Source organism: Meles meles, chromosome 10, assembly GCF_922984935.1.
Source record: "Meles meles chromosome 10, mMelMel3.1 paternal haplotype, whole genome shotgun sequence".
NCBI classification, from domain to species: Eukaryota; Metazoa; Chordata; class Mammalia; order Carnivora; family Mustelidae; genus Meles; species Meles meles.
Window position 1 is genome coordinate 60839725 of NC_060075.1, and position 24647 is coordinate 60864371.

At 35.6% G+C, this 24647-nt stretch overlaps 1 protein-coding gene across 3 annotated transcripts in view; it reads left to right on the forward strand.

The window, feature by feature from the left end:
- The window catches only part of DGKB (diacylglycerol kinase beta), a 684789-nt gene that overhangs the window by 142806 nt on the left and 517336 nt on the right, over positions 1-24647 (forward strand). For 2 of the 3 annotated variants that reach the window (XM_046021573.1, XM_046021574.1), the window contains exons 3-5: positions 9037-9113; positions 13041-13061; positions 20843-20996. In XM_046021573.1, coding sequence (XP_045877529.1) covers positions 9037-9113; positions 13041-13061; positions 20843-20996 — 252 coding nt within the window. The remainder of the gene's footprint in view (positions 1-9036; positions 9114-13040; positions 13062-20842; positions 20997-24647) is intronic. The other variant, XM_046021575.1, reaches the window with a different exon arrangement.

The window sequence follows — 24647 nt, forward strand, 5'->3', positions numbered from 1 at the left end:
CTCAGTGGATTAAGCCGCTGCCTTCGGCTCAGGTCATGATCTCAGGGTCCTGGGATCGAGCCCCACATTGGGCTCTCTGCTCCGCAGGGAGCCTGCTTCCTCCTCTCTCTCTGCCTGCCTCTCTGCCTACTTGTGATCTCTCTCTCTGTCAAATAAATAAATAAAAAATCTTAAAAAAAAATCTGGTGGAAATATAGTTGACATATAACATTAAATTAGTTTCAGGTGCACAGCGTAGTGATTCAACCATTATATGCATTATGACATGCTTATCACAATAAGTGCATGGCAATATTATTGAACATATTCCCTGAATTGTACATTTCCTTCTCATTATAACTGCTTTCTTAATGGCTATACTTGGATATCTGATAGCATTTTCATTATGAATTGCCTAAAACTAAAATTGGAAACTCACCATCCAAAACCTGTGCCATCTTCAGTTGTCCCCATTCCTCTTTGTGGCAACTTAATCCCACCGGTTCCTCAAACATAAAACGTTGGGAACACTCTTGGTTTTTCAATTTCTTCCTCCCTCCCTCTCGTTCTCCCTCTTCCTTCCTTCTTCCTTCCTTTTTTCTCCCAGTTTCAAAACTTACACCTAGGTACCTAGGGTGGCTCAGTCAGTTAAGCGTTTGCCTTCGGATCAGGTCATGATCCCAGGGTCCTGGGACCAGGCCCTGTATTGGGCTCCCTACTCGGTGGGAAGCCTGCTTCTCCCTCTCCCACTCCCCCTGCTTGTGTTCCTCTCTTGCTGTATCTCTCCCTGTCAAGGAAATAAATAAAATTGTAATTACAACAAAAAAAATCCAGTCCATCAGGATATCCCTTTGACTCCACTTTCAAAATAATCCATGTTTCCTACTCTACCAAGTCATCAAATCTCTAGTCTGAATTAATATAATAATTTCATAATTATTTCTTTGTTTGAAGTTTTGTCTTCTGTAGTCAGTTTTCAAAACAATAGCCAGAGCACTCCTTTTTAAAAAGTTTTGAAATAATGATGGATTCACAGGAGCTTACAAAACATATGTATGAGGAGGCTGCACATAACTGGTTATGATGGTTACAAATTGCATAACTACAGTTTATAAAATACCATCAGTATCAGAAAATTGATGCTACTGTAATCCAGAGTTTATTCAGATTTCATCTTTTTTTACATTAGTTTTACATTAACAGAGTTTACATTAACAGAGTGCTTCTTTATAACTTTAATTAGAGTCAAAGTTTTGACTAAATGTCACCTTTTCACAGTCTGTTCTCGCTATTTAAAATTGCAAACTATGTCCTGCAAGTTGATAATTTTCCTTATCTATTATTTTTTCCAAAGCATTTGAAATCTTATACTAGTCTACATTTATTTACTATGTGTATTATCTGTCTTGCACTAGACTACAAACTACATGAACGAAGAATATTTTCTGTCTTATGCATTGATATATTCTAAGTACTTGGAACAACACATGGAACAATCAAACTCAATACATGCGGGGTGCTTGGGAGGCTCAGTGGGTTAAAGCTTCTGCCTTCGGCTCTGGTCATGATTGCAGGGTCCTGGGATCGAACCCCACATCAGGCTCTCTGCTCAGCAGGGAGTCTGCTTCCTCCTTTCTCTCTCTGGCTGCCTCTCTGCCTACTTGTCGTCTCTGCCTGTCAAATAAATAAATAAAATCTTAAAAAAAAATAAACTCATACATGCCTCTCAACTATTTGCTAGAATGATTGAGCAATCACAACTGGGCCCTTTGTTTTAAGTTATCTTTACAGCCAAGGTGAGGCTCAAACTCCCCACCCAGAGATCAGGAGTTGCGTGCTTTACTGACTGAGCCAGGCAGGTGCCCCCACAACTGGTCTTTTGCTTCTGTTCTTGATCTCTATTTGTTTCAAAAGACTTGTTCATTCTTCCTAAATTAGACAAAATTCTTTGTTGATAAATTCATTAATTACTGCTCATGTGAGTCAAATGTTAACATTTCTTCCTAACTCCGCATTCATGAGGTCACGTTGGATGCTTGATATGGCCTCGGTGGGAGAATGTTTGTAATAGGTAAATCCACAAACACCACAAGTCAGCACTCTGAATCTTCAACAGTTGTTAAATACTTTACCAGCATACCACTGAATCATACCAGTCAATTCAGGCACTGATTAAAATTCTTAATTAAAATTATGTTTTCAGTACCAATCTTGAGTTATTTTATAGATGGGTAGCTATAGTGCCAATGTATATTTTCTAAATTTTCCACACAAGAAAATCTGTATAAAATGTTAATAATTTCATGGGTGTCTAGGACAGTGTCCAGCTGGAAGACAAATTACTAGATATGTTGTCTATCCAAGAAATCACTCTTCCAAATATTTTATCCAAGACATTGGGCTGGAGTACTTATCAAAAAGTTGAGCATAGGAAGAGTGAATCAGGGGGGAAAAATAATAGCAAATGCAGAAAAGATTTTTAAGGATTATTTAAGAGTCTTATCAGCAAATAATATCAGAAGGAGAATGGACATCTTCTCCGTGGTCTCATATCAACAGTAATTCTGAAATTAAATAGTTGTCTTTCCAGATAAATGGAAACAGTTCCTGCAACTTTTGAAGTTGACAGTATCACCCCAAGAGCTTGGCAGAAACATGTAGAGAGGGAACTTGGACTCAGAACAGCTCAATAGCTTTTTTAAAACAATGCTTCCTAATGTAGCTATATCTGTAGAATATTCTTGGGATGTTTTTAGAAATCCAGGTGTATAGATTTCAGTTAGAATATAAACTCCTACAGTGTCACTTCTTTTTAACGATCGTTCCATATTTTTTTCAATCTTTCTGTACATAAGTATATGTAGATATGAATGTTTCTCACAAGTAGATAGGAATGTCTGTGTTTGGCTGACTAGTTCTCCAAATATTTTATTTCATAGCACTGTGGATGTTTATTTGCTGCTGCTGACTACAATTTAAATTGGACTTTTTTTTTATATATATATCACCTTGGGGATTACATTAATAGCTGTATGAATTTCTGGATCTTTTCGCATTCTAAAATACTATTTTTGGCTATTTTAACCTAAAGTGAGGCTAAATCATTTTTTAAATAAATTCTTTAATAAGGTTCTTTTCCCCAATAGAACCCCCCTGAGCAAAAGCTATTCTAAATATATATTTATCAAAGATTGTATGTAATCTTTACAAGCAGATGAAATATATACTCATTCAGATTAAAGACCTAAGCAGCCTCTCTGTGTTGTAAGAGCTTTTATTTTTTCCTGGAAACTCAGTGTTCTCACTGAAACAAGGACCCATGTTGGAAAATATAGCAGCCAAAATTTTGCTAATTAATTCTTAGTTTCTTAAGGCATCTCTTTAAGGAAAGGAGTAGTGGTTAATTCAACTTTAGCTGCATATAAGAATCCTGGGAGGAGCTTTATTAAAATCCCCATGCCTGGAGTGCCTGAGTGGCTCAGTTGATGAAGCATCTGACTCTTGATTTCAGCTCAGGTCGTGATCTTGGGGTGGTGGAATGGAGACCTGTGTGGAGCTCTGTGCTCAGGCCAGGGGGTCTACTTGAGATTCTGTCACTCCCTTTCCATCTGCCCGTCCTTCCACTTGTGATCTCTCTCTTTCTCTCTGTTAATAACTAAAATCTTAAAAAAAGAAAAACAAAAAACAAAAAACCCATGTGTGGTGGGGTCCAATCTAGTGAATTCAGTCATCATTGGTGCATTTCCAGCCTATGCATCAGTATATCTTAAAAGCTACCTGGATGATCCTAAAATGGATCCCACTTTGAGAACCACTGGGTTAGACACAAACTGTTTCATTTAGACAAAGATAAAGCTCTTTTGCTAATTTGAAATACTCTATAGCTAAGGGAAACTTTGTCACATTTAACTTTGTAATGAATCTTACACTATGTTACGTGCACATGAATGCTAGCTCAGTATTTAGACTAGAACGTTTTCTCTTGAAATAGTTGAAACAACAAACCTTATTTACTACAGGGTTAAAACAGCCCCTGCAAAGATGCTTTTGGTTGACTGCAGAAGGACATTTCTAGGCCACAGATATCCTCTGTAATAAGGGGGAGGAACGGTGTCAGGAAGCTTCGACTTTGAAGAAAACTTTTGAAGCACTGAATTGGGAGCACCAAAAGGTGACTTTTCCATGGTGGTTCCACATTCAGATTACAGGCATTGGTAACTTCTCTCACATTGTCAGAGCTGCATTTTTTTTCCTGGAAACCCACTGTCCTCACTGAAACAGGGACCCATGGTGCTGTCTATTTTGGCAAACAAGGGTCTAGATGATTAATGTACGCAAGGTTATTTGTTATTTATAAAAATGACAAATGCATTTTATAAGTTAGATAGTCTTGGTGTTAACAGTGGAATATAATAATCATCTTTTCAAAGGAGCTCGAGCTACTGTTTGGATGTTAAAGCCATTGGCCTTGACCTAAAGAATATTTACTTTGGAACAAATGAAAAAAGATTTTCTTATGAGGCATAATGAAAATGTGTTATTTGCAGAATATTTTTAGGATTTTATTTCAATAGTTCTTCGTCTTTTCAATGTATTTTCCCTTTATAATGTAACAGAAGCCATTTTAATACTTATTCTTTTAAGATGACTTTTAAATAACTATATGAAATACATATATCATGTAAGAGTTATGTATATTTTAAAGCTTTCCAAAAATTGTATGAATTTTCTAATTCCATTATCAAAAGAAACACAATCCTAAACAAAAATAAAATGCTGTAGTGGTGCCTGGATGGCTCAGTTGGTTAAGCCACTGCCTTAGGCTCAGGTCATGATCCTGGAGTTTCAGGATCAAGTCCTGCACTGGGCTTCCTGCTCAGCATGTAGTCTGCTTCTCCCTCTGACCCTCCCCCTCTCTTGTACTGTCTCTCTCTCTCTCTCTCTCTCTCTCTCTCTCTCATTAGCTCCCCATCAAATAAATAACAAATCTTTAAAAAATAAATAAAATAAAATGCAGTAACTGGTATCTGGTGTTCTTCTCCAAGTCTCCTGACCTATTACCCAAGCCTTGAAGCATCAGTACCTCTGGAATTAGTTATTTCATATCATGACCCTCCTTTGTTTTCTAGGAGACCCAATATTTTGTACTGAGCCTCTGTCCTGATCCCTTATCCGAGGATTAAACCACTGTTTGAACCTGGCTGCCCAACCCTTAAGTTGCCAGTCTTCTTTGAAGCCAGCCCTTTGTTTGATTACAGATATGTATCACCTGTGAACTGATCTCCCAGTTTACAGCTGCCTGCCGGCTGGCTGCCTACCTGCCTTTCTCATCATTGCTCAGCCCAGAATCTGTCACTGTGCTCTCATACTCGGAGCTCTGATAGTCACAGAAATATGACTGAGATTCTGTCTTTCGCTCACACTATCTATTCATGCAGGCGTCACTGCCTTGGTATCTGTCTTTGACTAGAGGGTCGGTCAGACTCGGTGATGCATTCTTTCTCTTCTCCACTACCCCAGCACTTCTTGGACACACAAGATCCAGAGTTGATGAAATCAAACAGATAGGAATATTTTGATGATAGGTAATAGGAACAAATCCAGAAAAGCAACTGAATTATAAAATAAATAAATGACTGTTCTCCTTCGAACGTAGGGAGAATGCAAAAGCAGAAACTATACCATCTAGTGCAGTTCGGGAATCCGTATGCATATGGAAACTCTTCACATAAGGGAATTCTAATGATAAGTTAGGGGACCCAGGCAGGATATTGGAATCCATTGGTGTCTCATACCAAAATCAGCCTATAGAAGATTGGTTGGGTAAGTCAAGTCCTTAATCTTCCAGAGACTGGGCCCAAGAGAGATTATTGGGACAGGAATAGAAGAATAAGATTAATGTTCCAGTTTCTGAACTAGATTATAAATTGGAGATTAGATCATGAATAAACTTTAGATGTCAGGATATTAAAAAATGGGACTTGAGAATTGAAAAAGGAATAAATTGGGTCAGGGTGAGCCATCTAAATATGAATTAGTGCTTCTGGAATTGTCCCAGACCACGATCATCATTGAGACACAGAGAAACTTGGTCTTAATTTATTAATTTATTACTTGTGGTCTCCCCACTAAGAATATGCTAATATTCATTGTGGCCAAGAAAGCACTAAAAAATGACATACATAATTTTAAGGACTGTTGCCTTCTCTGGAACATTTATAAGTGATTACTGAATGTGTTTTTGTTTTTTTTTTCCCATTCTTACGGAATCCTGAAATGACAAGCCCACCTTTAGGCAGTGTCTCTAGTGTTCTGTGGAAGGCCTAGTATAAGAAAGCAAATTTTCTTCTCCCCTTCCATTTTATCATGGGGCTCAAATACGGTTAAAATAAACATAGTCCTTGAGGTATGTGATTCTAGAGTTTGCGCATCTAGATATGTGTATGTCTATATAGGTATGTACAGAAGGGTCTACGTCTACATCTATGAATGCAAAGAAGTAAAAGGTGTTCTGCTAAGTTAGAATAATGCCTTCTCATCGACAAAGAAGGGTTTTGGAATAAAGAATCAGCTTCATATCTCTCTTTAATATAGAACCTGGTCTCTAAATTAGTTTACGTTTATGCCAAGGTAAATGTCAAAGCAATTTACTGTAATTTGTTGTAATTTAAGAATAGCTCTGATCAATTGAATCCCAATATTTATTATGATTTCATTGTTTCATCTTTGTAATAAATTTGAGTGCTATGCAAAAATGAAAATGTACATTTTCTTCCCCTGAGCAGCCTACAGTCTAGCAAGAGACAAGGCATAACAAATTTACTCTGACCATAGTTCAGAAAGTGCTATAGGAAAATATATGCTGAAAAAGAAATATATAGGAAACCGTACAGGCTTCAAACATGCTATAGCATACACACACTTACTCCAAACAGTCTCAACAGCAAAAAAGTAAACAACCACATTAAAAACTAGCCAAAAGACTTGCATAGACATTTCTTCAAAGAAGACACACAAAAGGCCAATAAGCATTTGAAAAGATGTTCAGTATTGTTAGTCATTAACAAATACCGAATGAAAAACAGACAGAAACCACTAAGTGGCTATAATTAAAGATAAACTGGAAAATAACAAGTGTGACAAAGATGAAGAGAAATTGGAATTCACATATATTGCTGGTAGGAATGTGAAATAGTATATAGCCCTGTGAAAATCTGCTTGGCAGTTCCTCAAAATGTTAAATTGTAGGTTTGCAGATGACCCAGGAATTCTCCATGTAAGTGTATACCCACGAGAATCAAAACATATCTGCGCAAAATTATGTATACTTGAATGTTCGTAGCAGCATTCTTCATAATAACCAAAATATAGAAACAACTCAAATGTACATGAGCTGAGGAGTGGATAAACAATATAATATATCCATAAAATGGAATAGTTTTTACCTAAAAAGGGAATGAAATACTAATACATGCTATAACATCTATGGACCTTGAAGTGAGAGAAGCCAAACAAAGACAACAAATTATATGATAGGTTTCAGTTGTATGGAATCCCCAGAATATGGGAGTTCTTTCTGGGGTGATGGAAATATTCTGGAATTATGTAATGGTGATGTTTGGACAACAATGTGCATATACTAAAAAAAATACTCACTGAATTATAGACTTTAAAATGACTAAAGTAATGTATCTGTGTTATGTGAATTTTAATGCAACATAAAATTGTACACTCCAAATGGAAATATAATTTATGAAATATAGGCATGATGCACTAGACAGGCATTTAAGAGTTAATTTTCTAAAAGGATAACTCAAAAACTGCTTTGTCAATATTTTTGGAGCTGGGAAACATTTTATGGTGGCACAAATATCACTGAATCTTGGGGAAAGGCAGAGAGAATTACATTCATATGCTGGGAAATAATATCCATGCCCCGTTGCCTAATGGAAAACTAAGAATCTTCTGCTTATTTCCCGTTTTCAGTCTTGTTTTATTACCATTATTAAAAAAATGATTGAAGATTTAGATGACTTATCAGTATTTATTAGTTATTTTTCCCTAACTTAAATATGTTATAAGTCTGAAATTGCTTAATCAAATTATATTTTGATAACTATGAGAGCATTTATTTTAATAGATTGAATGCATGTATTTTTATTCTGTTTATACGTATTTTTCTAATAATATTTATGTTCTTTCTTGACATTATTTCCCATATTAATCTTTTATCACAATCGAGATGATGAATGTCTTAAAAATATTTCAAAATTGAAAAAGCAATTTAAAAATCTTTGGGTAACATATATAAACTTTTTTTTTTTTAATTTGGAGATGTAAGGGGCTTTATTAAGCAATTCATGAATTGGGAAGCATCCTGTCTAGCAAGTAGAGATGTTTCCTAAACTTTGTTTCTGTTTTTTTTCCCCCTGTTTTTTGTTTCTTAATTAAATTAAATTAAACTCTAGTTTGTTCTTTGTGTATATTTAGAACATTCTCTCTAAAAATATTTGCAAAATACTAAAATCTATACCTTGCCTCTGACTGGGTTCACCACTGAGGCTTAGTTATATATTTTATTGTTCTAATTTGTCCAACAGGGTTATTATTAGTTAATGGAGTAAAATATGAAAAATGCACTGCATTTGTTATAAAGTTCAACAAGGAATGTCTGTATTTTATTTTTAAACAAAGCTTATTTCATTCATGTAGATGTTATGTTATCAAAACAAAGGGAGAAGATACTCCTTATTTCTATATTTGCTCTTAATTCGTATAATACATAGGTTAATGGTCTTTCCAAATGCTATTGCCTAATACATAGGCAATACACTTGGACAAAACATACACTTACCTGTTCCTTTCTTTTTGTGTGTGTGTGATTAATTTTTTTCAATGAAGTAGCCTTTCAAAAATGGTAAAGGACATTTTACATGTGCATTTTAAAATTTAATATCTGTTGGTGATTATATTTTAATAGGTCTTTGTTTCTGAACTGGGTTATTTAACCACAGTAAGCATATATAAACAATTTTTGTGTTCTCTATTTCTTTATAGATTCTACAAAGAAATTAAAGGATGTTCTTGAAGAATTCCATGGTAACGGTGTGCTTGCAAAGTATAATCCTGAAGGGGTAAACTTTTTTTTTCTTTATATCAGTTTCATATATACACTTGGAGGAGGGATTTCTTAATGAAGGGTCCTTGGATATAAATGTACCGTATAGCATACCATAAATAAAATGAAATTCATAATGAAATGTTATTCTGGAAAACACATAAAATAGTATAGTACCTTTTTCATTCAAAAACTGTTTGCTAATGGAAATAATATTTCTCTATTGTGCGCTTGAAAGAGTATAGGTTATCTATAATATAGACCTCTGTTATTTTCCTAGATACTAAATATATTCTAATTCTGAGATTGCTTGGTCAGGTATGGTCAGGGAACAGGACTGATTGAAGGAAAGTCCAAGTGTACCTGCTGCTCACTCTGTGTTCTATAAATTTTAACCCCAAGTGAACACTGGTTGGGGGCAGGAGGGTTACTCCTTGCAGAGAATTATTCCCTTGACTACAGAAAAATTCTGTGATGGGTAATAACTGGTGTGTAATTTTAAAGAGCCAGCTTGGATAAAAAGTGAGGAACTTCTTTCCTCTAGCTTGTTTTAACCTACTACAAGTAAACCAGCAAGTCCCTGAAAATTCCTTCCTTATAAAAGCTTCCTGTCCTGTTAATGGCTTTTGAACACGTGACCCGAATGAATATCCATCCTTTTCCTAATTATTTGTTAAATAACCTTCCGTTTAATGTTAGCTGGGAGATGTTATGTTTTAAATGTTTGAGCATCTTAGCTGTGAGTTCTGCAGTTTCATCAAGTGATAGTTGTATGGGAATTAAATTATCCTTAGCAAAAGAAACATTCCCTTGGATGTATTATCTAGCCAGCCAGATAGATTTGTTTGCTGATTAAAATGTGATTTGTTTTTTGTTATCATTGTCATTATAGTTTTGCTTTATAAGAACACAGCTATTGGTTATCCTTCAATATTGTGTTTCTTTGGGATTTATAGAATTTACATTTTAGTCAAAACCAAATCTCCAGTTCTAACCTTAAAGCATTCATATTGCTTTATAATTTCCTTCAAATATTTCTGATAGCTACTCTTCATGCAATATTTTCTCATTCTATCTATATTCTCATATATTACCATACCTTGTAAGTCTTTAACCTAAGATTTATTCTCTTTTTCAAGTAAAGTTAATGTTTAGTACAGTGTGAGAGAAAAAAAAAATTTACCAGATAAATTTGTAGAACTGAAAATCTCAAAGACTGGGAAATTAGAGTGGGAAAGCTAAAGATGACAACTCTGTGGAATTGATAAAAGACCCCAAAATGTCATTAATATTTACATTCCCAACCATACTTGGAAACTTGCATGTTTTCTAATCTATCTACAGAGATAAAACCAGTTTTGTTTTGTTTTTTTCCTCTCTAAAGATAGCTGCTGGCTATAAATTCAGCTGGAATGTGATCTTGTTTGCAAAGTAGCCTTTTTGCTTCAATGATTTCTTATTTAAAGGACTCTTAAGACTTGGTCTTACTGATATTTTATCTTGCATGAGGATTATCAGTCAGTGTATACTGGATTTATTGAGGTAATTACTAGATTCACTCTTAGACATATGATGTCAGCCTTTTCAATAATGTAATAATTCTCCATAAATACACAGATCTGCTCTTGAAATGCATTATCAAAATAATGAACCATTGAAAATCAAAAGAAAAGTTAGATCTCATTATGACCCCAGAGTAATTCTTATTTAAGAGTGAAACTACTCTAATTTAACACTGATAGGTCTTTTATATATACATATGTGTGTATATATTTTTATATATATATATATAAATATAAAAGATTTTATTTATTTATTAGACACGGAGATAGAGATCACAAGTAGGCAGAGAGGCAGGCAGGAGAGGGGGAAGGAGGCTCCCTGCTGAGCAGAGATGTGGGGCTCCATCTCAGGACCTGAGATCATGACCTGAGCTGAAGACAGAGGCTTAACCCACTGAGCCACCCAGGTGCCCCTGGTCTTTTATATTTGGGGGGGAACCCCAAAATAATAAAATCTTATATGACTCTTAAATACTAGTATATATTAATTAAATATTAATGAAATAATAGTATATATTTTATAAAAGGCAGTAGAAGTAGGAATATTCAGTGTTGAGGAAGAAATCTTTAATGCCTTGAGGTTCTCTTCAGTACATGACTACCCAGTTTATAAAAGGTTACTCTAACGGTATGACAGAATTCATACTGTCCATTCACATGGAAATTATCACTCTCTGTTGACTGATCAGGTTAATCCTCAAGTTGTTGGCAGAGATGACTACTTAACTGATGGCCTTTTATACAAGAAAACTGAGAAAAGTGTTTAACCTACATTACTTTTATACTAAATAATCCTTTGTTTTCTGAAACAAATATTGCATATATCATGCATATAAAATGTACTTAAAAGAAAGAACCGGCTAAATATCTTTTATTTGCTTTTCCTCTTACAAAGTAAAGCTGCTTAAGTGGTAGATGCATTGTATTTCTTACTATTTACTTGGGTTACTGAGTTCTAAAAGGTCTCTGTTTTAAAACTTAATACAATGACTATGTGACCTGCTTAAGTCAGTTTTAAAGAAGCAGAAGTATTAAGTGCATTACATGGATGAAATATTTATTTTGAATTTATATCTTCTAAAGATCATTTTAAAATCTTTGGGAAAAAAAAACCCCAGAATCAAAAAAATATAAATCTAAACAATGGCTTTAATGATTCCCTAAGAATAAAATCTTTAAGAAGGTTGAGATTCCCAAACAGATAAGATTATAAAGTTTTTAAATGAAGAAAGTCATTGTAGGAAAAGTAAAATGACTTCCCTAAGATTAACCAGCTAGTTTCATGACAAGAGATTAATTGTCTAGAATCCCAGTTTAAGAGTAATGCCCTTTCCTCTTCACTTCATTGACTTGACCATAGAATGAAAGGCAAGGTGGTGGGAGATGAGAGCAAGAAGAGAAAAGTATTTCACATACATTGAATGGTATTTCTTACATAATAATTATGGTATATTGCAGCGCATGTAATTACTACTAAGTCATGCCCAACAAGGTAAGAGATTCTTACTTGTCTCCAGCTAACCTTATATGAATCATACAATATTAAGAGTATGATTATATCTAGTTCACAGTTAGAGAGAGCAAGATATCTCAGATATAAATGATTCATGAAAGTAATAAAATTTGATAATATGAGAAGAATCAAATTGGCATTGCATTTTATATATGTAATATATATAGTATAAGTAAATATATTAATGTAATAATATTTAATATTAATAATATTAATATAGAAACATATTAATATAATATAATACCTTATATACATGTATAATATATTCCTCCCTGGGTTTCAAATTAAATTCTAAATTATTCCATTGATGTCTAAAGACATGGGAAGAAATTAAGTAGTGGTCTATGTATGGGAAGATATTTATCTTTAAAGGCATAGTAATGGGCCAGGCATGCTACTCTGTAAGATGGAAGCTTTAGGAGTGAGAAATAAACATTAATAATCTAATATAGATTTATATATACTGTTGTGTTTTTAATCTTCTCTGGAAGGTTTTAATTATCTTATATGTAATATTCATTATATTTATCTCCTAATAGAACTCCTTGCTTATTACACTCCCAGATTGATCTGGTAAATGATTCTCAAATTTTAGCTTGTATCAGAATCACCTGGGGGTCTTTTTAAAACAGAGATCGCTGCCTTCTCTCCTGCCCTCTCTTTAGTTTCTCAAAAATGTGTATTTCCATCAGCTTCCCAATTGATGATAATGATACTGTTTTAGGACCACATTCTGAGATTCATGGGTCTAGGGTATGTATTAAAAATCAATCTGTAAAATCGACCTTTTAGTTATCAGCAGAATGAGTTAATGAGTATAAGTTATCTTTCATTAACACCTGTATTCTTTCTTTCCTTGCATGCACAGAAACAAGACATTCTTAACCAAGTAAGACATTTTCTTTTCTATTAAAATCTGTCTTTTCTTTCTTTATTCTGATGTGAGCTATGAATTTCTCATCCATATCACTGACCTGTACTTCTGTACCATTAAGATTTGTATAATATGCAAGGCTATCTATAATCCTTATAAAGTTATAACTGACTGGTATTTGTTCAAATCAGAGTCTTGAGTGGAGAAGCTAATACCTTAATGGACTCAAAGAGGGTCTAGAGGGTGGGATTTAGTTTTGTAGACTCTTGAATTTAATTTTCTAATATCATCAAAACATGATTAGACTCCAATAAAATAATTCATTTACTGAGAGTCTTTATTAATTTATAATGAGAGGTTTATAATTGCATGTAAATACAATTGATAGGGATTTCTTTGGGGGGGGTGGGGATTACACATCTATAGTGCTATTACAATCTGTAAGGGAAATAGAACTGAAATGCCACTGAGCTTCACCTTCCGGGAAAAAGAGTAACCCATCTCTTGCTTCAGTCACTCTCTCCCCATAAAGCCTATTCTGCAAAGCAAGTTTTGGGTCCATAGTTCAGCTGGGTGCATAGAATTACAACACATTTTGGAGATCTCTGAATGGATTTTTTTATTATATTGGGAATATGACTTACCAAAATGCATGAGATACTTAAAACCATAATATTGTCTCCCCAGGACAGTAATGGATATATACTAGCTTTTTATTCATAAGTATTCCCTATGGTTTTAATGACAGCAACCCTGTGATCTAATTCCCAACATGTTACAGTACAGTTGGTCACACCAGAAGGATCTTGATTGCCTTAGATACAGGTCCTACATATTACAATCTCCTAGGATGAGGCCAGACGGAAATGGCAACTCATGGACTGTGATGACTTTACTAGTCTCTTTCAGAGGATGACACTTCCCTCATCTTACTCCTGACCTCTGGGAAACCTACCAGTTCCCTAAAGACAGACTATGTGGGCTTTATGGTTTTAGGAGGCGATGCTTCAGAGTCAATGGCTGCTTTTATAAAGCAGAGGATTTAGCTATTAAAGAACATTTGTTGAACACCTTGGTCAACAAACATGCCTTCCTGCATAACCTCCATCCCTACTAGAGGCTTTCTGAAAACTGGTGTCAAAATTAGCCCTGCTTTTTCTAGGGGTCAACAGAATGAGTTTCTTCCTTTTTCTTGCTAAGTCTTTGTTCCATATGGAGATGTTTAATAGGCAGGAAATTTCAGTTGCAGAATAGAAGGAACAGGGAAAGCTGAGGTTAGCCATGGGTGGGGGGAGGTTTGGGAGAAGGGCATGCATATTTATTGCTCTATGGTGTTCTTGGTCTATGAGTGTTCAGTGAGTGTAGGATTTTCTCTTTACATTTCCTGTTAGTAGATGATCCTTGGCCCAAGGCTGAGTTACATTTCACAGTTCCCTGGGCTTCCCTCATCTTGGTACTTGGTACTCTGCACTGTAGGTTCTGCTCATGTGTATAACCTTTAAATTTAGACAGCTGAGTTGCTTCATTCCCTTAATAAGAAACCTGGGAATTCATAACCTACATTTGGTAGTGCTGCTGCCTAATGTAATATTTTAAGTGTCTTCAGCAGCGATATTGACACTGGTATAATTATTAGCAATCATATAAACACCCTTTTATTGTAGGCTATAATTGTCCTTTCAGAACCAAATTCAACCCTTCTCATTAAGGAAAGTATCTGGAAAGTAGAACAGAGAAAACGTGGTCTTAGGAGTCCAACTGAACTGAGTTCAAATCCCACATCTGCCACATATTAGCAGGTTATGGACAAGTTACTAGCCTCAGTTTGTTTAGCTATGCAGTGAAAAGAATATTGGCCTTATTGAGTTGTTAAGAGGGTTAAATTCTGAAGTGTATATAAAATAATTAGCTCTGTGCCTGATGTATAGATGTTCTATTCATGTTTAAAGGCGGTGGCTGTTGATCACACTTGAGAGACCAACATGATTTCATACAAAAGTTCTAGAATATACATGAAAAGTAAAAGTGGGAATATCTGAGATATACCACCAACCAATCCTGTCACCTTTATTTTCTGAGCCTCACTTTTCTCAACTATAAAGTGAGAAAATAGAACTCTGATGTCTTTCCAACTCTAAATTGATTTCCTTCTACCATGAGGTATGAGTGGAGGACATGAGATGTGATTTGTTTCCCCTGCCAAGCCTGGCCACAATCCAGAATGCTGTTCGGATACTAGAGATATTGAGTCTGTTGTATCTGTTCCTCCTCCTACAACTTCCTAAGTGCCAGGATGGTTAGTTAGCAAGGAATGGAAGTAACATGTTAACCAGTATTTCTGCTTATCTTCTCTATGACTCCAATGCAAATTCAGTCCTTTTACTTTTCTTATCAAACCTACAACCAGAGCACAGTTTTGAAAATAGACCACCATACTGAATAATAAAACACCCTCTATAATTCCGTATTAATGACCTCTTATTGACTATATTAATGATTGTTGAAATATAGCAACTTTCTTTTCAATATGTGACATCAGTTAGAATGGAACCATGTAAAATTTTGAGAAAGTATTTACATAGATATTTACGAGCTTAATTAGCTGCATTTTATCATAATTGTAACACATCAATTTGAATAGCTTCTTACAGGTTTCTTGTAACCCCACGAAGGATCCAGTCTCGACACACCAAAAAATATACTATCTTGTATCTATGACAACATGAAGAATTTGCGTATGGGCCATCTTCAATATTGTATCTTAAATTAAAAACTTAATGATTAGACTGTTGCAAGGGGCTACAGTTGTCACAGTTGATGTATTTCTCCCCTAACCTTCTATAATAAACACACAGAAATGCATTTCCTCCTACTCTAGTCTGCCCTTACTCCTATTCTGCTCTCCTGCCCCTCCTCACTGGCTTTTTTAGAAATGCCTCTAAAACAGGATCATTTTTATACCTCAGTACTTTTGTACTACCTGTTTTGTCTGTCTGAGATGGTCTTTCTCCAAATATGTGCAAAGCTATCTCCCTCATCCTCTTTAAATCTATATTCGAAGAACGGATTATCATTTCCTGATCATCAGATTTAAAACTACGTGCATCCCCCTCCCAAAATATATAAACGTTTTCCTTCTTTTTTTCTCCCACAACGCTTCATACTGTCAAACATTGTACATTTAGCCTACTTATTTTTCTATTTACTTATTCCCTTTATTAGAAGATAAGCCTCTGGTGGAAGAATTTTTGCATGGTCCAGTAGCATCTTTACCCCAACAGCTAGAACAGAGTCTAGTACAAAGTGGCTGTACAATGAACATTTGCTGAATATGAGAAAATCTCCATCCTGAAACCACCAGAATAAATTAATGATAGAGTGATGACATTTATTTTCATTCACTTTGAATCTACTTGGATGAATACTAGTGTTATTTTTTTAGTATTAGCAGGGATTTGAAAACAAAGGATCCAGATGGTCAGATATAATAATGAAAGGCATATAGAAATGTGTTTTGAATTTCTGCCAATTTGGCAGCAACATCTGAGCAGCTCCATCAGTCTGAATTCTTTGCAGATTCTCTCTGTTATCTCCCTAAATAGTCTGTGGCTGCTCCTTAAGGGGGGAAAAAAATGAAGAAGCAGTTCTCAAAATTTTAAACATTCTGTGGTATGTATGTCTCTGAGCTTATAGCCAATTTGATATTTGAACACTCACTCACTGAAGTCCAACCCAACCTTTTTCATTAGTGTTTTCACTGATGTGCATATAAGTGATCTCATTCTTTCCGAGGGTTATAATGTGTTCAAAACCAATTTTAATGCTGCTGCATGAGAGCAGTAGAAAACAAGATACTTAAATTGAGTGACGTTCTACTGAATCATGAAAGAAGGAAAATAAATAGTTAGAGGACAGTGCCCACAGAAAGGTCTGATATGTTGGACAACATGGAATTTTAAAAGATTTGAAAATCTTTTACCAATAAGAAAAGGAGATGGGATAACCAGAAAAAAATATGGAAGAATAATTCCTCTCTGAATTGGAAACACTGAAATAGCTAATTTTTGGCTTTAAAGAAGTTTGAGTTTTATAACTTTGTCAGCTGTGTGTAATGATTGAAATGTAAGAGAGGGGAATTTTGCTCTTACCAACACTGTGAAGAAGCTTGAAAGAGGTTTAGATCATCAGTAAAACTTAATAGATGACATCATCATATAGAAAGCTTCATTCTTACTTTGATAATAGATTTTTTTTAAGTAAAATGGCTGTTTATAAATGTTCATGTTTTAAAAACAGGGTTTAGACAATGTTGCCTGATATAAAACAATAATTGCAAAATGTCTAAAACACCAAAACTGCAGACTTGATTGAGGAAGATGTAGTGAATTTTCTGGTTTTCTGGACTAATAAAGAGGAAAGCAAATTAAGATAATAAAAAATCCATTAAACCTCAAACCAGGACTTCCTTTTATTATTTTATTATTTCATTTATTTTACATGCTGTGTGCCCAAGGGCATGTTAAGTGCTTCATATTGATTTATTATTACATTTAGATGACAATCTTGAATGGTCGATCTTATTTATCACTTTATATGGAAAAAATTGAGGCTTAGAGCTGTGAGAGAATAAAACTAAACTGCTTTTGGCTTACTGAGCAAGGTAGGGGTGCAGCATTTAATTTTAGAAAGTTTTCCTGCAACTGAAACAAAAGGACTAAGGAGTAATGCATTCCTTATTAACAGGGATGCTGTACATTTATTTTATTTTTCTTCTTGATTGTGTATTTTTCTGGCTTTCATCATTAAATTATAGGCTCTAGTTTCAAAGAGGTTCCATTTAGGTTATGTAAGGCTCTATAAAGAGCACACTTGGGATATGGCAGATTTTTTCTTTAAAAGAGCAGATAAATTCCTTGCCCCAAATCTCTCAGGTGGTAGTGGAGATACTGGAATATGTTACAAAAATACTTTCTTCTCAAGTCCTTAATTTTCTTTTGTTTGTTGGTTGGTTGTTACTGTTTTCTTTTCTTATCATGTTAAACTCTTGTCTTGAAATAGTTCTGTTGTAAAATATAATCATACGCTAACAGAAGATCCAGAGAAAAACTGTGAACAATTCTAGTCCTTTGTTCATATCTTGTTACCAGCTTTCTAAAACAAGTAATAATAGTAACCAAAAAGGATGAACCATGTAATGACTTGTTAAATGCATATAAGAACATTTGAGGTAATGTGGTTTTGAGACTTATTCTTCAAAAATTGTTTGAAATTTCCAACAGACCAAGAAGCAGATAGTTATTCTTACCTGTAGATGGAGAAATTAAGGCACAGAGAGATTAATAAATTGCCCACCCTGACACAAGTTTGAAAGTGTTGGATCTGAGAGTAGATCCAGGTCCGACTTCAAAACCATGTTCCTGTCATCTGTTGTGTTGGCAAACACAGTGCTGACCATAGAAGGTTTCGGGCTAAGAAGCAAGAGGGAATATAAATAACCATGCTTCTAACCACAATGTCTATGAATATGTTTGTTACAGAAAGTTACCATATTTTTTGTAATAAAATTAAATCCTGGTGTCTCATGAGGCTTCACGCATTTGAGGACTGTCTACCAAAGTTGGTCACTAATCCAGCTGAGCATGGATTACTTCTCTCGAGACAGGCATTGCCATGCTCCCTTCGGCAGCACATATACTAAAATTGGAGACAGGCATTGCCTAAGGAACCTTATTAGTAAGAGTAGGTGTCTCCACTCAAGAAAATGCATTTGGATACAGTGGTCTGACTGTTGGCCTTATCTGAGTCTTTTGAAACCTCAGTTTCATTCATGGTAGCAAATTGGTTTTTGGAAGTACTTCTGCTACCTGAGGCTATTCTTATGTTTTTATATTATTCATGGTTTTTAGTTATGTGGTTCACTCCACAAGTAGAATTATAATGTTTTGTGGTGGTGGTGATTTCTTATATAAGGAAGAAAATGAAGCCTTTTTTACTGACACTAGTGTAAATGCCTGAAATGCCTTTTGTGAATAAGCAAAGCAAGATTAAACGAGCTAAAAATGTCAGAATAAGGGGTAGACAGAGTTTTGCAACCATTAATAAACAAAGTGAAGTTTTTGTTTTGTTTGTTTTTGGTTGTTGGTTGTATTTTGGTTTTGGTTTGGTTTTTTTATTGGCTTGAGATTCTGTTAGGTTCAGAAGCATACAGAGCACATATTCTTTTTTTTTTTTTTTTAAAGATTTCTATTTATTTATTTATTTGACACAGAGAGAGAGAGAGAGCACAAACAGGGGGAGTGGAAGAGGGAGGACTCGACCCCCAGACCCTGGGATCATGACCTGAGCCGATGGCAGATGCTTAACGACTGATTCACCCAAGCGCCCCATAGTCTATATTCTTAATTGGCCCATGATCTAATCTACAAAAATGTACTTTCTCTTGTGATATCCCTGTATGTCACATTCCATTTTAGGTTTATTCAAAACAATGTTATAATAAAATTGGTCATTCTGTACCATCTTACCCCAATATAATTGCATGGAACAAATAAATACTTTATCTATCCAAAATAGCAGTTTAAAGAATTAATTTTATTCTCATCTGCCAGAAGTTTGATCAAAATTAAGAACGTCAGTCTGCCAAATTTCATTTTTGCTCTATTTTTAGTTTCATCTCAGTTATACTGAACCGGGTAGGAAAAAAAAATGCCCTTCACGGGCTTCCTATGAGGCCCGTTGACCTTGCACTTTTTTGATCTGGACAGGTGTGGCTTTATTCCAGTTTCTTCTCTGTAGGTCTCCTTGTCCTTTCAAATGGCCTACTGGATGGGACCCAACACAATGCCACTGGCCTCTTCCAGATGGTCTACATTGATTTCCCAGGAAGCCTTTATGCGTCATTGTCCCTACAGTCATGAGGGTGTTGGCCAAGCCCAGTACAGTACAGTACCATTTACTTGCCTTTGTCCCAAAGCACCTATACCTTTGTCCTCAATTTTCCCGGCAAGAGTCAGATCCTGGTCCACTGTCCTCTGCTCTCCAGGTGGCTCCTGTGAAATCCTCTCCTTAGCTGGAGGATAGAAGTGGTTCCCATCACTGTTTCCCTGAGTGGACATGGGGACTCTCAATGTAGTGATGGTCTCTCCAAATAAATGTCTGGTTTTTTGCTTGTGTTTGTTTTTGTAGACCTGCAGCAAGTGTGCGTGGGCAAAGATCTTGAAATAGGTTTCTTTGAAAGTTTGCATGGGAAGTTTTAGAATTTCACTTTGGAATTTCGTATCAGTTGATGTTGGTGTTATGGTAAAACTTCTACATTAACCCCTTTCTCCAGTTGTCGAGAACAAGATTCACCATTAGAGACAAGGAAAGGAGAAGAGAGGTTCTTTTAGTTCAGAGTATTCATGCTGTGTTCATGACTCTGCATCACATTAGTTGCCCGATTGAGTTACAATAGTAACACAGTGGGATTGGGAATATTACTCCCAATTTACGGAAGAGGAAACTGAGTTTCAAAGAGCAGATTTTTTTAAGGTGATACAGACAGTGTGGAGATAGAAACCTCTGACTGGAAAGCTTTTGCCTTTCTTGTTGCCCTGCCACAGGTGAGGTGTACGTAAGTGTCTGTACATGCAAGCTCCACCGTTAGCCTATGACTGTGTGTGTCTCAATTACCGTCCATTCGTGGACTTGGATATAGAAATGTTTGAAGTCATTTCTACTGCTATTGATTCTGAACTTAGAATGTAATCTTAACATTGGTTGAGTCTTATAATATATATTTAATTTTTTTTCCCCAGACAATAGATTTTGAAGGTTTTAAGCTATTTATGAAGACATTCCTGGAAGCAGAGCTTCCCGATGATTTCACAGCACACCTTTTCATGTCATTTAGCAACAAATGTCCTCATTCTAGTCCAATGGGAAAAAGTAAGCCTGCTCTCCTTTCAGGAGGTAAGTCTAATTATGTACTTTAAAAATGTATATGTAGAGAAATACCAGAGAAAGTTCTTCTGACTAAAAATAAGTGACCCCAGGAAGTAATTAGGGTCCACACACATGTGAAGAAACAGCATTGAATAAGGTAATTCTGTAATTACAAAAGAAAAAATAAGTATATGTAGTAAAATCCTCAAAAGGAAATTCAGTTTCAAGTTCTCTACAAGAAAAGAGATGATTTGCTTAAGAAATATCTTTCTTTCAGGATTTATACTTTCATACTAAGATTGTGCAAAATATTTAAAGTGTCTCCAACATAGTAATAGCTAAACATTAGAGAAAATATACTTTATCATTATCCATCACTTGTCATTCAAAGTCTTAGAAGTCTATGTTTAGGTAATAATTTTAAGAGAAACTTCCATCAAATATGGAAAAGTGCTCTTTGAAATAACTGGTTAAATATAGATAACTTTATACATGAAAATGTAGTCACAAAGCAGTTATGTGTAGGAAACACAATATTTATATCACTTCTGTAAATTTCTAACATACTTTCAAAGAAAAGGCTTTTCATTATGGTAAGAATTTATTTATTTATTTGAGAGAGAGGGAGAGAGAGAGAAAGCATGAGAGGGGAGAGGGTCAGAGGAAGAAGCAGACTCCTTCCTGTGCAGGGAGCCCGATACAGAACTCGATCCCAGGACCCCAGAATCATGACCCAAGCTGAAGGCAGTTGCTTAACCAACTGAGTCACCTAGGCACCCTGATAGAAGAGTTTTGATTTTTCTCTTAGACACTTATTTTTTTTAATTTAATATCACTGTGGAGATGATTGGTTTTGTCATTATGTGTAGCTTTTCAGAGATGTTAATGAATTAATACTCGTTGCTAATTGTGTCCAGCTCCGTCCAATCAGGAGAACAAAAATCTCACTGTATTGCCCTAGCAAATGTAAAATAGGTGGCTGGTTAAACAGTGTTGGAGGGTTGAAAAACTACAGACAATTACTAAGGTAATGCAGAGGTAGAACCGCAGGAAGCATGTGCCACTCCTAGATAGAAATAATCAAAATTCAGAAGTTTGGAGGAAGGACTTCTTCGAACTGGGATGCTGGGTTCTGTGGGGAAGGTGTCACCTGGCAGGTCTCACTCTGGGACCTCTGTGGAAGGGATACTTCTGGGTTTGGTAGCTCAGGAGCTCAAGAGGGGCTTGCTGCCTGGCAGACCTCTTAGGAATATCACAATGGTCTGTGCAGGATTGTGAAGCCAGGCTCACTGTGTCTTTCTCAATGTGGAAATAAGCTGGAGACGAGAGCCGGTTGCTCCTGGAAACGTGTACTGGAGAGATCTAACAGGAAGTGAAGACAGACTAGCAGGAAGCAGCCGCTTCTCCTTCCTTCCGTGTCATGTCTCTTTAGTGCCCCCTCTTACCGCAATAGGAATCCAGCACATAATGGAGAAATGTGGTCTACAGCAGTGTTTCTCATACTTTTTGTGATCTCAGGATTTTGGGGGGTTCCTAAAATTACTTAGGACCCCAAAGAGCTTGGGTGTTACCTATTATATCCATACTAAAGATCAAACACTGTAAAAATAACAATCATCGACCTATTATGTTAACAGAAATAACATTTTTCTGAAAAATATCTTTAAAAACTAAAAACACCCATGGGAGGAGTGACATTGTTTGATATCGTTGAAAATCTCTTTAACCTCTCTGGCTTCCCATCTGCTTCTGTGTTTCTGTTGCTGTATCGTATATTATGCAGCCTCTTGAAAAGTCTACTGCACACACACAAGAGAATGAAAGGAAAAAAGCAAACGGTATCTCAGAATTATCAATAATAATCATTTTGATGTTACAGGTTCTCTGAAAGGGGCCTAGGGATTTCAGGGGGAACACTTGTCTGGAGACTTCCAGCCCTAGCTCCCGAAGTAGAATATCAAAGTGTGGATAACGGAATAGAAATTGTTTAATAATTGACACTAATAAATTAAAAAATTAAAACATCCAATTAAGAAACAGGTAGTTGAACCATAAACAAGGCTTAGGTAATTTGATGAGGAGTCCATACTCCTAAACTTTATGTTGCGCGGCTTCCCTTTCTGTTAATGAAATAATGTATCTTTCCTAGAGCAATCACATGTTGGTGCAAGCTGTTTTAGTGTACACCTTCCACAGGATATATTTTGATCCTTTCAAAATATATAACTGAATACGTTCATCATAACCTTAACTACCCTTGAATATTTTTAGTTCCTTAAATAATTCCCCTATATCATGCATTGAAAGGACTCACCCCACTTGTTTTTCTCTGAGTGAGTCTTTTTCAGCCTGTTCTTACGGTGTGCTCTTGGAGCTTACCAGTGTTCTGGGCTGAGCATTTTAAAATGGGACAGTTCCGGGGCGCCTGGGTGGCTCAGTGGGTTAAGCCGCTGCCTTCGGCCCAGGTCATGATCTCAGGGTCCTGGGATCGAGCCCCACATCGGGCTCTCTGCTCAGCGGTGAGCCTGTTTCCCTCTCTCTCTCTCTCTGCCTGCCTCTCTGCCTGCCTCTCTGTCTACTTGTGGTCTCTCTTTCTGGCAAAATAAAAAAAAAAAAAAAAAAAAAAATTTAAAAAAAAAAATGGGACAGTTCCTTACTTTGATCTAGAAATTAAAACTCCCTTGTTCTCCATTTCATGCTATAAATGGATTGCACATACCATAGACTGAATAAAATAACAAAATTGTCTCTTCTTTCATTTTCTATGAAGCAATACTTTCTTGCATATGGAGAAAGAAGGGGGGCAGTTTTTGAGATGTTGTCTGAGTAATTGCGTCAGACTTGGAGGGAAGAGAGGAGAGTTTCTAATTAATTAGGTAGGTTTGTAAAAAATTAAAATCTCAAACCCTCTTGTCTTCAAACAGCATGTAGTAAGTATTACATATAAGATGCCAAATTTACAAGGAGTAGAAATCAAATCAGGTTCCAAAATGGAAAAAAAAAAAAAATTAAAGGGTAACAGCTTGTACTTCATTTGGGACAGCCACATATTCTGCACAGATCTACTTGAAAGGAATTGCAAGATGGGCTGTGTAGCTCTCATGCAGCAAAAAATAAACTGGAATTCCTTTTCAAAACTTGGTCTCCACATTGTAAAGCATAAGTGCGTGGTGTCCTTTGTAGGTCTGTTTTCAACCCCATATTCTTTCAAACTTACCTTTGATAGTAAAAATGGAGTGGTTTTTTATGTTTAGAACCCTGCTTTGCCGTGATCAAAGTTATCTACACAAGATGTAGTTGGGCTGAAAAATCACAAATAAATTTTGAATAGAAATGAGCTATAATCTGTTCCCCCCACCCCCCCGCTTACAGTTTACTACATTTCGTTACTACAGTACCAACAGGGATATGATAGTCATTCTTGACTCTGTATATCAACTGAACAATGGTTTCTCAATTAAAAAAAAACCAAATTGGGAAAAATATTATTGTTGTTAGTGAACAATATTCAAGTATTAGAGATGTGGTAAATGTAAAACATTTAGTTTTTAATAGAATAAAATTTTTAAATAGTTAGGAAGAGGCATCAAAGTTGTGTGTGGGGGGTGGGGTGTGTGTGTAGTTGGTTTTTGTCGGAACTTGCAGTAGCTACTGATACATCTGGTAGTTTGTGTAGTG